This window comes from Mytilus edulis, chromosome 9 (genome assembly GCF_963676685.1).
Source record: "Mytilus edulis chromosome 9, xbMytEdul2.2, whole genome shotgun sequence".
NCBI classification, from domain to species: Eukaryota; Metazoa; Mollusca; class Bivalvia; order Mytilida; family Mytilidae; genus Mytilus; species Mytilus edulis.
Window position 1 is genome coordinate 19,931,315 of NC_092352.1, and position 16,737 is coordinate 19,948,051.

At 33.5% G+C, this 16,737-nt stretch overlaps 1 protein-coding gene across 1 annotated transcript in view; it reads left to right on the forward strand.

Annotated features, from left to right (window-relative positions):
- Positions 1 to 539: 539 nt before the first annotated feature.
- Positions 540 to 16,737, forward strand: part of LOC139489855 (uncharacterized) — a 45,021-nt gene continuing 28,823 nt past the window's right edge. Inside the window, exons 1-7 of the mRNA XM_071276702.1 lie at positions 540 to 830; positions 7,014 to 7,187; positions 7,807 to 8,052; positions 9,202 to 9,441; positions 10,463 to 10,657; positions 11,649 to 11,808; positions 14,211 to 14,422. Coding sequence (XP_071132803.1) covers positions 692 to 830; positions 7,014 to 7,187; positions 7,807 to 8,052; positions 9,202 to 9,441; positions 10,463 to 10,657; positions 11,649 to 11,808; positions 14,211 to 14,422 — 1,366 coding nt within the window. The 5' untranslated portion in view covers positions 540 to 691. The remainder of the gene's footprint in view (positions 831 to 7,013; positions 7,188 to 7,806; positions 8,053 to 9,201; positions 9,442 to 10,462; positions 10,658 to 11,648; positions 11,809 to 14,210; positions 14,423 to 16,737) is intronic.

Sequence of the window (16,737 nt, forward strand, 5' to 3'; positions counted from 1 at the left end):
CAGATATTTTATTCAAATATACTCATCACGTGACAATTTGTATCGGAGATGCCGTCAAAATGGCGATAAGTGGAGAAGTGATAGTGGGATTTTAATTTTTATTTTAATCACTTATCTAGAAGAATTGAACAATAATTTTAATGAATATATGATTATTTATATCAAATAAACTTAATATAAAATTTTCATTTTTTTGCGAAGTTTCCCTTTAACCTAATCGTTGCATTTATTTTTGCAAAAAAAATAAAAACATTTTGTGACCAGTTTATCTGTCAGCAATCATGTTATTTTTTGTGTACCATATGGACAGGCCAGTCTTTTATGGTGGGCAGCTGTAACTGTCTCAATGAAAAAAAACTAAAAATCTATGTAACCGAGGCTCTTCAATTTGAATTTGTGTTTACTTATAAAACAAGTGGTGGTCAAGTTGGATGATTGACCATTTTTTAGACTGTTCACCAAGTTTTAAGTCATTGTGGAACTATTAATTATGTTGATACTTAAAAGGCCCATTTGATAATTATTACACTCTGGAACAACTTTGGTTTAGAGAATTTGACAATATTTCTTGCAGTTTATTTTAACTTTTCTTTATAAAGGTTTACTAGCAGAAAAGTACCGGTATATAGATGTAAGTGCAACAACAGTAAAAGGTACATTAATAACCTCTTCAGTAGAGACAACCAATCAGATGTGTGCTGTACAATGCTACGAGGAAACATTGTGTGAGGCGTTTTACTATTCACCTACAACCAAGGAGTGTATACTGTATGACCTTCAGTCACAGTTATATACCATAGCAACTAGTGCTGAAATTTGGAAAACAGCAGGTGAAACATTTATTATATATAATTATACTATTTTATGTCACAGATATTTTTATAAATAAACTCATCATACATATTAGGATTAAAATTTTGCATTTTGTCAACATCAGAATCACCAGTGTATATATGTTAGTGGCATTAAGTAAAATCAGGCATTAAGCTTAAATCCTAGGCAATAAACTAACACCTAGGCATTAAGTTATTGCCTGAAATCTGATGATGATTATTCAACCTATTGCCGAACATAATTTCAGGCAATAATTCAACTCTAGAATTTTGGTATTTTCGGTGATGTAATCCTGATATAAAGTTGTTTCTTATTTATGTTACTAATATTAATATACATTCATTTGACAGATCTTCAAATTTTAGTACTTTTCATTTAAAACATAATTAACTGGTACTTTTGTGTGGTATTACAAAAACTAAAAAATATTTTAAAATAATTGATTGTACCAATAAAAAAGGGACGATTCTATATAATAATTATAATCATTATTTGAAATGTTTTCCACTGATTTGAACTGGTCAAAAGTTAAGATATGAGAAAAACAGATGCAGATCATTGTGCCACAAAGACAGTTCAAAATCACCATTCTACACGGATTCATTTTGTAATTCACTGAAAATAATTACAAATGATTAATTATCCCTCTCCTCAACAAATATTATTTTATTTATATTTTATGAAAATTCTCAAATTGCCTTCATTAGTATTATTCGTTTATTTTTTCAAGTCAAGCCCCTCCCCCTTTTTAGCTCACCTGGCCCGAAGGGCCAAGTGAGCTTTTCCCATCACTTTGCCTCCGGCGTCCGTTGTCGTCCGTCCTCCGTCGTCGTCCGTCGTCATCCTGCGTCCGTCGTCGTTAACTTTTACAAAAATCTTCTCCTCTGAAACTACTGGGCCAAATTTAATAAAACTTGGCCACAATCATCATTGGGGTATCTAGTTTAAAAAATGTGTGGCGTGTCCCGGCCAACCAACCAAGATGGCCGCCATGGCTAAAAATAGAACATAGGGGTAAAATGCAGTTTTTGGCTTATAACTCAAAAACCAAAGCATTTAGAGCAAATCTGACATGGGTAAAATTGTTTATCAGGTTAAGATCTATCTGCCCAGAAATTTTCAGAAGAATCAGACAACCCGTTGTTGGGTTGCTGCCCCTGAATTGGTAATTTTATGGAAATTTTGCTGTTTTTGGTTATTATCTTGAATATTATTATAGATAAAGATAAACTGTAAACAGCAATAATGTTCAGCAAAGTATGATTTACATATAAGTCAAGATGACCGAAATGGTCAGTTGACCCCTTAAGGAGTTATTGCCCTTTATAGTCAATTTTTAACCATTTTTCTAAAATCTTAGTAATCTTTTACAAAAATCTTCTCCTCTGAAACTACTGGGCTAAATTAATGCAAACTTGGCCACAATCATCTTTGGGGTATGTTGTTTAAAAAATGTGTCCGGTGACCCGGCCATCCAACCAAGATGGCCGCCACTGCTAAATATAGAACATAGGGATAAAATGCAGTTTTTGGCTTATAACTCTAAAATCAAAGCATTTAGAGCAAATCTGACGGAGTTAATTTGTTTATCATGTCAAGATCTATCTGCTCTACAATTTTCAGATGGATCCGACAACCGGTTGTTGGGTTGCTGCCCCTAAATTGGTAATTTTAAGGAAGTTTTGACGTTTTTTGTTATTATCTTGAATATTATTATAGATAGAGATAAACTGTAAACAGCAATAATGTACAGCAAAGTAAGACCTAAAAATAAGTCAACATGACCAAAATGATCAATTGACCCCCTAAGGAGTTATTGTCCTTTATAGTCAATTTTTAACAATTTTCATAAAATTTGTAAATTTTTACTAACATTTTCCACTGAAACTACTGGGCCAAGATCATTAAAGATAGAGATAATTGTAAGCAGCAAGAATGTTCAGTAAAGTAAGATGTACAAACACATCACCATCACCAAAACACAATTTTGTCATGAATCCATCTACTTCCTTTGTTTAATATTCACATATACCAAGGTGAGCGACACAGGCTCTTTAGAGCCTCTAGTTAAAAAAATCCATCATCTTCACCAAGAGAAAATGAGATGCTGATCAATGCCACAAAGACAGTTCAAAATCACGGATTCATTTTGTATTTCACTGAAAATAATTGCAAATAATTAATTATTCCTCTAGGCCTTTTTTAGCTCACCTGGCCCGAAGGGCCAAGTGAGCTTTTCCCATCACTTGGCGTCCGGCGTCCGGCGTCCGGCGTCGTCCGTCCTCGTTAACTTTTACAAAAATCTTCTCCTCTGAAACTACCGGGCCAAATTAATCCAAACTTGGCCACAATAATCTTTGGGGTATCTAGTTTAAAAAATGTGTGGCGTGACCCGGTCAACCAACCAAGATGGCCGCCACGGCTAAAAATAGAACATAGGGGTAAAATGCAGTTTTTGGCTTATAACTCAAAAACCAAAGCATTTAGAGGAAATCTGACAGGGGTAAATATGTTTATCAGGTCAAGATCTATCTGCCCTGAAATTTTCAGATGAATCGGTCAACCTGTTGTTGGGTTGCTGCCCCTGAATTGGTCATTTTGAGGAAATTTTGCTGTTTTTGGTTATTATCTTGAATATTATTATAGATAGAGATAAACTGTAAACAGCAATAATGTTCGGCAAAGTTAGATTTACAAATAATTCAACATGACCGAAATGGTCAGTTGACCCCTTTAGGAGTTATTGCCCTTTATAGTCAATTTTTAACAATTTTTCACAAATCTAAGTAATCTTTTACAAAAATCTTCTCCTCTGAAACTACCGGGCCAAATTAATCCAAACTTGGCCACAATAATTTTTGGGGTATCTAGTTTAAAAAATATGTGGCGTGACCTGGTCAACCAACCAAGATGGCCGCCACGGCTAAAAATAGAACATAGGGGTAAAATGCAGTTTTTAGCTTATAACTCAAAAACCAAAGCATTTAGAGGAAATCTGACTGGGGTAAATATGTTTATCAGGTCAAGATCTATCTGCCCTGAAATTTTCAGATGAATCGGTCAAGCAGTTGTTGGGTAGCTGCCCCTGAATTGGTCATTTTGAGGAAATTTTGCTGTTTTTGGTTATTATCTTGAATATTATTATAGATAGAGATAAACTGTTAACAGCAATAATGTTCATCAAAGTAAGATTTACAAATAAGTCAACATGACCGAAATGGTCAGTTGACCCCTTTAGGAGTTATTGCCCTTTATAGTCAATTTTTAACCATTTTTTGTAAATCTTAGTTATCTTTTACAAAAATCTTCTCCTCTGAAACTACTGGGCCAAATTAATTCAAACTTAACCACAATTATCTTTGAGGTACCTTGTTTGAAAAATGTGTCCGATGACCTGGCCATCCAACCAAGATGGCCACCACGGCTAAAAATAGAACAGGGGTAAAATGTAGTTTTTTGCTTATAACTCTGAAACCAAATCATTTAGAGGAAATCTGACAAGGAGTTAAATTGTTAATCAAGTCAATATATATCTGCCCTGAAATATTCAAATGAATTGGACAACCGGTTGTTGGGTTGCTGCCCTCCAATTGGTAATTTTTAAAGAAATTTTGCTGTTTTTGGTTATTATCTTGAATACTATTATAGATAGCGATAAACTGTAAACAGCGATAATGTTCATCAAAGTAAGATCTACAAATAAGTCCACATGACCTAAATTGTCAATTGACCCCTTAAGGAGTTATTGCCCTTTATAGTCAATTTTTAACAATTTTCATTAATTTGGTAAATTTATGTAAATTTTTACCAAATATTTTTCTCTGTTACTAATGGGCAAAGTTCATTATAGATATAATTGTAAGAAGCAAGAATGTTCAGTAAAGTAAGAACTTCAAACACATCACCATCACCAAAATACAATTTTGTCATGAATCCATTTGTGTCCTCAATTGTTTAATATGCACATAGACCAAGGTGAGCGACACAGGCTCTTTAGAGCCTCTAGTTTTTTAATTAGTTGGTTTACGGACAACTAGTGTCAAAGGTTAGGGTCGGAGGAGGTAAAAAAAATAAAAATAAAATAGCAATCTTAGATTTTTTTTTTGTTCACGTATAACTGTTCTGAAAAATTTGAGTTGGAGGAAAAAAAAAAATGCTGTTCATTCATGACATTACAGGGGTTGAGGAGGAGAAATAGTTTAGCTCTTATCTTGATATGCTTTGCATTTGATGGATGGATGGTCAATTGTTGTTTAATGTCTAGTGGCTAATCAGATGCATAATTAGGATGAGAATATGATAATGAGAAATGAAATGCTAAACTGACACACTGAGCCAGAATTTAAATGTGGTAGCTCACAAGGTAACAGTTCCCCCAAAGATATGTTACCTTACCCAAACACATTATTCTGACTCCTTTAATAATTGCAATTGCAGCGTGCTTGGCGAAGAAGCAGCAGATACCAATTTTTAAGTCTTTGATTTGACCGGGTCAAGGTTCAAACCCAAGATCTCTCACTCTCCAGGTGAACACAATACCATCACATTTAAGGTGCACGTGGTCTTCACGTATGAATATATGTGCATGTTTGACCCAAAAATCTTTTGAGGACAATATACTTGACATAAACAAATTTCTTTGATTTATGAAATGTTTGATAATCAACTGTGTTCATGATCCTATTCAACTGAAAGTAGATGAAGCCGTCAGACTCCATGGTCCTCCCTCGTTGGGTTTTTGAATTCGTCTGCGTCATTTCGAAGCTTTTCAAAATACGCCGTTCACTACAAACGCTTTATTGACACAGACAAAACGTTTTGGAACGCCTCGAATTTTTTTATTCACAGCACTCGAAAAATCGGGTCGGCGGAATAAAAAACAACACGAAATCAAAATTTTAATTTTATTTCACTTTTAAACAAAATCGGGTCGGCGGATCCGTAAACCAACTAATTAAAAAAAAAAGGCCCTACTAACAAATATAATTTTATCAATATTTTAATTCAATTCTTATAATGTTATTATGTAACAAATATATTTTTATTTAAATGAATAACTGTCTTTTTTTTACCCGGATTTATATTTTAGGCATTAAGCTTAATGTCTGCACATATTTTTCAGGATTTAAGGCTAATGCCTAACATCATTTAGGCAATAGTCTTACTGCCTAGGCGTTAGCTTATTGCCTAGGATTTAAACTTAATGCCTAATTTCATTTATTGCTGCTATATATATAGCTAAAGAAAATAAAAATTGAATAGGCCAAATAAAGTACAAAGGACCCAAATTCAGAAATAGAAGATGTTAAACATTTTGGTGGTAAATTTTTAATTTTATTTTTTAACTGTGGAGTGCTACCTTATATCTTCTGAATAGTTGTGATCTTAGTCCTAAAACCATAAATTTTCTGCAAGATGATTTGAATGAATAATAGGGAACGTCCAAGGGGTTTATTGTGAAGGAAAACAAAAGTTGTAAGCTGTGTAATTGTATTACAGAAGCCACATTCAGGTATAGAGTAACAACAACAAAAGAATGACGCTACAAATAAAATTCCTTACGGACGTCCACAGTACGTCATGTTAAAGTCATGGGTTTCTCAACAGGGTTTATACTTAAGGCAATTTGCTTGGGAGACTTTGTAACAGCATCCTCTTATAATGAATGAATGAATTTTAGATTAACCAATTATTTGTCTCCAGGATGAGTTACTGTTTTTGAATTTAAATGTTTTGAAGTGATGACAACAAGACGTTTTAAAAAACCGTGACAAACCTGACATTTCTTGTTTACAATAACATTTAAGAAGATAAAATAAATATAAAAGTGGTATAAATAAGGAAAGTACTCTATTACATATAGTAGTAACATGAATGGAAAGTCTGCTGTAGGAAGTTATGATGTGTAATTAGGTGCTGTTTTTCTTGATAATCTGACACATCCATCAAGTTAAACTAACTATTGGCCTACAACAATAAGCATAACCAATACTGCATAGAAAGCTATAAAAGGACCCACCATGAACAATGTAAAACAATTAAAAAGGAGAAAAATAACAACTAGATGTATGTATAAAGTGCTTTCTTAAAACCAATACACTAAATTGAGGCTGAGGCATTACATTATAATTTTGGATTAAAACTACCTGAGAGAATAATGTTTTTTTTCTGCCTTTTAGTTTGTGATCCAATTCCTTATGTGAAACATGCTGTCATAAAAGTTACGGGGAGATCTTTTGGTGATACAGTAACATATGAATGTCCATCAAATCGTCGGATTGCTAGAAATACCTCAGCAACGTTGACCTGTTTACCAACTGGACGATGGGATAAAGAACCACCTTACTGTGAAGGTCAGTGATTTACCATGATAGGTCAACTATATTTGGTAGATAACTTGTTTTTCAGAGTATATTTTTAGCTTGAAATTATGGGCTTTGAACTATTAAAAATTTTTTAAAAGAAAATAAGTTATATTGAATTTTTTACACACCAAAACTACAGGACTTTAAATTTTCGAGCTTATAACAGGTATACAGACTTTCATTCTGAAATTTCCATTTCTACAGTTGGCTTCAAGCTATTTTTGTGAATTGGTCCATTTGGGTAGTTCCAACATCTTTAGTTTCTTTATGCAATGGTATGTTTATTCCAAGATAAACATTCCTGTTTAATGTCTTCAGACACAAGACGAAGGGGTATCATGCGCTCTGTCTGTCTGTCTGTCTGTCTGTCTGTCTGTCTGTCTGTCTGTCTGTCTGTCTGTCTGTCTGTCTGTCAAAAATTCTTAAAGTAAATATTTTGAATGTGCATTCCTTACAAGTACTTGTATAAATGACAGGTGTCATTTGACCTTGAATTCAGTTTTACAGTTCATTTAATCATAGATTTACTTTTACACCAGTTTTATCAGGAGGAACAATATTTTAAAGTGTACACTTGTTTCATTACTTTAAACTTACTGTATTACAGGTAGATTTGAACGTCAGCCTGATGCAATATACAAAGTTGGTACAACAAGCAAGCAAAAAATGTATCACAACATATTTACTGTTGATGATTGTGAGGTGAAATGTACGGAAGAAACAAGGTTTAGATGTATGTTAAGTGTGTATAGACAGGGCACATGTCACTTGTGGAGTAAACTACCAATATCTGAAGCCAGTAATGCAAAACATTTATTGTTTCTTTCTGGAGCTTATTCCTCTTCACTACAAGGTAAATATAATATTTTAAGGTATAACAGTAGTGTATTCAGGACCTTATTTGACATAGAAAATGAAGAGTTGCAAAATCATATATATATAAATTTAGTATTCAGATACATATAACAAATTCCAATAATTTTCTTTGGTCTTGTGTAGATAGTACGTTGTATCATTGCTAATCATATCACATCATCTTTAATTTTTTTATTATGAAAGTCTGACTGAAACTTTTTGTTCAAAAGAAGGGATAGATTTTATTTTTTTATTACCTTATATAATTGACAGTGCCCTTTTAATATACCAATTTTGTGCCAGTTCGAAATCATCGCTTCAAATTGATCAACTGTTGAAAGGTTGTTAGTAAAAGAAAGCATGTGCTGTAAATGGATTTGATTTTACAATGTAGTGGCTGTCAGTAGTCTAAGTAGTCCATGGACAGTGATCATTAGACTGTCAAGACTGAAGTTGTAAGATGTATAATTGACTAGGATTCCAGTTTTCCTTATGAAGTTAGATGGTTCTCTCCCAAACTCACACTTTCTGCACCAATACAGTACAGACTGGCCTTCATGATGTGGCCAAGTGTTTTGAAAGTGATGTTTAACTCCATTAATCAATCAACACACAGAAAACTATACTTAGTATTAGAATATTCTTCTTTGTTTGATTTTTAGGTAAAGATTGTATGAAATGCAATCAAAACCTTATGGGACTGACTTGATATCTAAATCTTCCAAGGCTGATCACTACCTTTTTGATACACAAAATATAGTGCATTGATCATAAACTTCTATACAACCTATCCATGAACAATATAGATGTTTATCTATGAAATATATGATCAGATATTCATGTTATGAAATGATGGTATAATTTTTAGGAATATTACATAGTTTGTACAATGTGCTGGAATCTAATATCTGTTCTAAAAAATATCAATGATGTCATTGTTAAAGTAATTTTTAAAAGTGGGGTAATCTTCCATTGTCTATGATTATAGTTGAAATAACTACAATTGATGTTTTATACAATACAATGTTTAATTTTGCTTCCCACTGATAAATTAAAGCAATCTTTACCTTTCAGTGCTTTCAAGCACTTTGATTAAAAGACAGCTGTCTCATTTGAAATATTCATTATAATTGACCATGGTTTTCAGATGCTGATGTTGATATGTACTTTAAGACAGATGAAAAGATAATAACATCAGATATCGGAGTTACTTATACCAATGTATCCTACGAAATATGTGCACAGAAATGTGGTCTGGATGAGAACAACTGTACAGTGTTTGACTACAGAGGTGGCATTGGGACGTGTATAATCCATACAATTCTAAATATCAATACTATAACCTATGCAGCTGATGTAGACTTTGAGGTGTATACACGTCTATTTGGTATGTACTAATATTTTCACAAAAATAACTTTAGTTACATACAGTGGTTGGTAAACAGTATTTATTTGTCTATTTGTTCATTTAAAAAAAAACAGAACTTTTATTTCTGATTCCTGTTAACCAAATATTTTGAAGTAATTATACCCACTGAATGGAATTTTTAAATGGTTTAAAATGTAAAGATTTTATTTGAATATTTTTTTTTTTAACGTAATTGGCAACAATAACTATCTGTATATGTCTGTCTGTCAGGTTTCATATGACCTTAACCTTTATTTCTTGGTTCTTAGTCAATGTTAATTAGTCTTCATGGTTATGTCAATTAATCAGATATTATAAGTTATTGCTGAGCTTTATTTGGTGTATGGAATGATTGTACAGTGTACATGTCTGTCAAACCTTGACCTCATTTTCATGGATCAATAGACAATGTTAAGTTTTCATGGTTCTGTCAGTTTATCAGGTACATAATGCAATAGGTCATCTATATTTTGCATATGGCTTGATTTTGAGGTGAACATGTCTATCTTGCAGGGTTTATTTAACCTTAATCTCATCATTATCATCTAATTATAAATGAAAAAAAGCAGGCAAGACATTTCAGTGTATGTACTCTTATTAATAAATAAAGGCAGATGATACGTCTTCATGACCAAATCTATATATTTGTGATAAGTTTAGTACATTTTTTTACTATTAATCCAGATACACTTGTTCTGGACCCACCCACCCCCTCATGGGTTTCTGAGAGAATTACATGTAAAGTATGTGTATATGTGATATGCATCCAGCAGACAAAGGCTATATTCTGGTCCATGCCCATAACACAATTGGATGTAAGACCAGACCATGAAGAGCTCATGTTCCTGAAGCCGAACAGAATCTCGTACTTTAACCGTTATGCACAGGCTGGACCAGATAATTATAACACATATAAGTTGAAATTTATTACATCTATAACCGATTTTTACACCATTATTTTCTTTTCATGCTATGTAGAAATGTTAATTTTTGTTTACAGTATGTGGAAACCCACCTGTTCTTCAAGGAATAACATTTGAAGAAAAAACAAGACAAAGTCAAGACGCATACTATATTGGTGATGTTTTACAAGCTAAATGTGACATCTTTGGGGAAGAAGTAGTAGCCGACCATGATGGGAAGATTGAATGTTTAGCCACAGGATCATGGACACCTAGACATCCAGCATGCAGAAGTTTGTATCGTTATGATAACACTAAAAAAAGTTGTTCACTTTGCATTCTGTGTGAATTAATTCAACATTTTAAATGACTGTTCATTATATCATAGGAAAAAGATACAAAACAAATAATACAGAATTTACCAGAAATTACCAAATATATTGGACACCAACAAACAACACTTAGCTTCTAAAAGAAAATTGATGAGAACTTCTGATTCAAAAGGCATTTTTCCCAAAATTTCAGGACACTGACAAATAATTGCCAGCCTATGATAGTAAGAATAGTTTGTACAATTCTGCACCTGCTTCATACTGACAGCCTTTCACTTAAGCAATGAGCTAGAATATTTCTTAGTTGATCAGTTTGTTAGGGATGAATTCAAACTACAATTTGGAATTAAAATTGTTTAAGCTAATTTGTATTGTGAAAGGGCAACGCCTAATGAATATGCACAATAATAAAGACAAATAAGTTTGTCGTGATAGCCTGACTTAACAGTGGTGCAAGTACAAAGCGTTTTGGTGTTAAACCAGTTTTGATTGGTCATAAACCTCCCCTTGGCATATCTAGATCATAGATATAGGAAGATGTGGTGTGAGTGCCAATGAGACAACTCTCCATACAAATAACAATTTAAAAAGTAAACCATTATAGGTTAAAGTACGGCCTTCAACACGGAGCCTTGGCTCACACCGAACAACAAGCTATAAAGGGCCCCAAAATTACTAGTGTCAAACCATTCAAATGGGAAAACCAACGGTCTAATATCATAGATGTAATAAATATATGATCATATGAACCACATAGAAAAATCTGCTGAGTGCAAAGTTGAATTACAAGCAGGATGACCACTAACTATGCTAAAAGAAGAATATTGAAAGAAGTCACAGGAGATTATTACACAATTTAGACAAAATTACATGTAAATCAGAAATATTAATCATTGTGACTTTGTGAAATCAGTAAAGTAGTAAAGATATTTTAATTTAATTTGAATTTCAGATTTATGTGAACCAGGATGGTACATGTTTAATAAAACCTGTTACAGATTATATGATTCACCAGCAACATTCTGGGATGCATACACAAACTGTCATTCACAGAATTCTGGGTTGATGAATGTCTACACTACCACAGAGTTTAATCATATTAAAAATATTTGGTAAGCAAAGGCCTTCTTGATAAATTGAATGATATTTAGATTGAATACATTGCAAATCAGCTGTTTTTCTGTTGCAAAGTTGTCACATATATAGATATGAAATAAACCCCAATAATTACGAGACTGCATGCTAAGTTAATTATCTTTGAAACATGCCTGCGCTGCTTAAATTCTGCTAATTCTGCCCTTAACTGCTCTAGTTTTGTCAAAGGTAATCTTAATTCCAATGTTGTGGAGTCTATTTCCACACCTAAAAATACTAACTTCTGGCAAGGATCAAAAACCTTGGACCAACTTATTGCAAAGCCTAACTTGCGCAGCAAGTCAATCAAGACTCTTAGGCAAAGTGCACAGCGCTGCTTAGTGCGTACGCAGATAAAGAAATCATCTAAATATGCAATAACGGTAAAACCTCTGTTTGACATCATGCGGCGAATAGCCTGTGAAAGTCTATGAAAAATTCCAGGTGGTAATTTTGAGCCAAAAGGTAATTTTTTATCAATAAAGGTATAGGTTTGACCGTCAGGGAAAGTCCATTGTAAACCTGTTACCTGTTGACTACAGCGACTGATGCCTACAGATCTGTAAGCAGATTTCAAATCGACTTTAGCCATGAAACAATATTTTGTTACTAATTTTGCTGCATCATCAACAGATTGAAACTTGTTTTTCCATATCCCCTGCCAAATCATTAACAGCTGACCCAAGTGGTCTGCTACAATCATGAATTATTCTTACACCTCCATCAGGTTTTGGAATGACACCTAAAGGACTGATAATTTTGGGTGTAGATTCAATAAACTCATCATTCCAATTTTCAATTTCAGTTAAAATCTGTTGATGAGCTTTTTTATATAAGGGACTTGAAGGAAGTGCTGAAGGGTGATTTTTTGCTGATATGTTTATTAAAGCCAAATCATTTTGAACAATGTCAAACCCATTTTTTATACCATGTAAAAGAAGGACAAAGAGGGGAATTCAGGATTCTGGGAAGTGGAATTTCCAACAATCTGTTGGCAAATTGTATTGTCTTTGGCTTTTGTATGCGAAACAAAGTGCCGCTAGTCTGAAAAACAATGTCTTGTCTACTGAGGTGCTTACCAGCATCAAATTCAGCCAAAGTGGGGACAAATAAATTTGACTTTCTAAAAAAAGAGAAAAAGGCAACTAAGCCTGCTGCCCAAAAACTAATATGATTTTGATTTTGAAGATCAGTGGTAGTTAAAATCTTTTCCCTTTAACATATTCCACGTTTCTTCAAATGCTTAAGCATTCCTTATCACAGCTAGAATTGGACACCAGTGGCTACTCTGGTCATAGCTTTCAAAGGCGTGGTGCTATATTCGCTTTGGAATGTGGAGTTTCATCAGATCTCATCCAGGCTCAGGGGGACAAGTGAGGCATACAAAGGTTACTTAGACCCTTCCTTTTCTCATAAACAGCAAGTCATGAATGCCTTTGCATCCGCCCTAAGTCAAAAGCATCCTTCTGATGCATGAACCTAAATTACTAACTTTTCTCAGGTTTGGGATTATTTTGGAGTACCACAGCTTTTCAATTTGATTTTGCTTTCTTTGTAAATATGTTTATTGCGTGTTGATATGCAAAGAAAATATTAAACTGTGATTCTTCTCCCAAACCTGTGTTTGTTCAGTTTGTACTTAATACAATTACCAGTTAGCTTATGGCTTGGTCCCGCTACTTAACTCTGATTAGAATAAATCAAATGCCTACCTGCATTGTAACTCTTGAGCATTAGGTTTGGGCACCAAAGGGATAGCAACCTGGTTATTTGTACCACTGGCCTTAATATTCAACATCAAATAAGGGAGGATCTGGGTGGGACAAGTTTTGTGGATTAATAAACTACATGCTAAGTTAATTATTTTTTACAACAGACAAACACCCTGTTTAGCATCAAAACCCAATATAGTTACCCCTGAAGCTGTGAAAGGCTAAAAGTATATATTCCCTGTACAGAAAAAAACTGTTCATGTACATTTTTTCTGCTTTATTTACATGAATTTCTCTGTGAAAACAGTAATTTATTTCAAATATAGTGTTGTACAAGCTTAAATATGATATAACTGTGTTCAGTGCAAGGTAAGTTGCCACAAACAGAAAGAAGGATGAATTCAAATCCTGCTAAGGAGATTGACAAATTAAATTTTTATTTCACCAATGTAATTCATGATAATGAGTACCCAATGAAAAATAGTTCAAAGACGTTACTGTGGATACAGTTTTTTGTGAATTTCTTTGTTATAGAAAAACCAAGAAATTAAATGTTCAAGAAGGTATATACTTTTAATTGGCTTGTATGCAAACTTTGACAAATTCATAAACTTAAATATACAATATGTTTGTCATTTATGATAAACATTTATTTTACTATTTTTTAGGAATCATACAGGATCATCTTCATCAGATATTTGGATAGGTCTATACTCTGACTCAAATACATGGTATTGGTCTGAGAGGTTGGGGGGAAATATCAGCTTTATGGAAAGTGCTATGTATGGCATGGCTGTAACCCTGACCTTCAATGACCTCTCACTGAACAGTACTGGTACCAGTACAACCCATCCATATGCATGTGAAAAGGCAGCTGCAAGTGAGTTGTGATATTATTAATAAAATTGAGAATGGAAATGGGGAATGTGTCAAAGAGACAACAACCCGCCCAAATAAAAAACAACAGCAGAGGGTCACCAACAGGTCTTCAATGTAGCGAGAAATTCCCGCACCCGGAGGCGTCCTTCAGCTGGCCCCTAAACAAATATATACTAGTCCAGTGATAATGAACGCCATACTAATTTCCAAATTGTACACAAGAAACTAAAATTAAAATAATACAAGACTAACAAAGGCCAGAGGCTCCTGACTTGGGACAGGCGCAAGAATGCGGCGGGGTTAAACATGTTTGTGAGATCTCAACCCTCCCCCTATACCTCTAACCAATGTAGTAAAGTAAACGCATAACAATACGCACATTAAAATTCAGTTCAAGAGAAATCCGAGTCTGATGTCAGAATTATTTGCATGATTATGTTTCAGTATAGTTTCAATTCCTCCTTGATGTTAAAGATTTTTCTTTACTTTAGCTCAGTTTTATTTTTAAGTAGAGCTATTTTTGTCTCTCCCACACACTTTTTATTTAAAGAACAACAAAAAAACTTTTTAGAGTTATTCCCCCTGGATAGATAAGGCCACACCAATTTAATTCATTGTTCGACAAACTGGCCCGCACCTATTTTTTTCAAAACAAAATTTTTTAATTTTTATTATATTCCCTCTTCCCGCATCCTAATATGTAATCATGTCCATTTCCCGCACCTTTTTTTGTAAATATTATAAAAAGATCTCAACATTTGTTTTTAAAATCACAGTATAACCTTTATATAACGATTTAAAACCTATTAGCACCCCACAACACTGTAAATATCTGTGAGAATATTTGTTTTAGCATGAAACCAATTTATTCCAAGTGGGAGTGCTCCGAAATAAATATATAACAGCGGAAATACCTGTACAGAACAAAACATTGGTTTCTTTCCCCCTGACTTATATTCCCTATCAAAAAATGTTCGTTGTTAAAATAAAGTGCAAAGAACTTCTGAAGGAATTGCCTTCAACTGCAATTATAATGTATGCTGATGGTCATACCCGCTGAAGGTTTGTGCACCTGTCCTGATTGATTCAGGGACTTGTCGTTCAGCAGTTATCGTTTGTTGATGTGGTTCATTGGTATTTTCCCATTTGGAAATATAAATTAGATCATTGGTTTTCCTGTTCGAATTGTGTACAATATTAAGTTGTGGTCCCTTATAGCTTGCTGTTTGGTCTGGATCAAAGCTCTGTGTAAAAGGCCGTACTTTGACCTATGTTTGTTATTATCAGGTTATCCCTGAGACAAGGGCCTTGAAGGGGTCATTCAGTTACCATGTTTACTGTTGTAGAAAAGAAAATAGAAATACTAAGGATTTGTATAGTGCTACTATACAAAACCTTTGAAAACTTAGAATTTTTTACTCAAAAAAGGAGAAATACATTATATCTTAAACAACTTTTCTAAAAGAGGGATCCACTTATTTTGAATAATATTAAACTGTTAAAGTAAATGTGGTAACAATATTACAAAATTCTTGGACATGTTTTGACCATTTAATACCATATAGATAGTATAGTTCTTTGGGAAAATATTAGCCCTTTTGTACTAAAAATGTTTTTGCAAAAAAAATATATTATAACTTATATGACCCCTCATAAAAGGGATATTTATAACATTAAGGGGTTGTTCTGAACCTGATTATGACTTGGATGGAGAATTGTCTCATTGTCAGTCATACATACATAGACCAGATTAATTATTCAATTATTTCTTATTGAACAGGGAAAAAATACTTCATAAATTAAAGAAATGTCAAGGTACAAGTGATAAATCAAGTTTTAATATAGTCAAAACCTACTATTTTATGTTTACAAAAAAAATTATAATCGCTCGCCTTTACTTTTTAAGCTTCGCCTCAAAAATTTGCAAATTAAATAAAAAAATTTATTAAATTAAATTGGTGTGGCCTAAAATTATGTGCATATACAGGGACATTGTACAACTTTTATTAACCGGATTTTTGTGACAAAAATGTCGGTTATTGATTTGGGGATGTACGGCGGGCGGCTGGGCAGTCGGGCGGTCGGGCGGGCGGCAATCAAATGTTGTCCGTGCATTAACTCATGAACCGTTCAGCCAAAGCTTTTAAAATTTTAATATGTTGTTACTGACAACTAAATGAAGGTCAAGTTCAATAATGGCGATTTTGACTTTTACCGTTCAGGAGTTATGGTTCTTGAAAGATTGAAAAATGGAGTTTTCAGTCATGTCCGTGCATTTACGCATGAACTGTTCTACCAAAGCTTCCCAAATTTTAA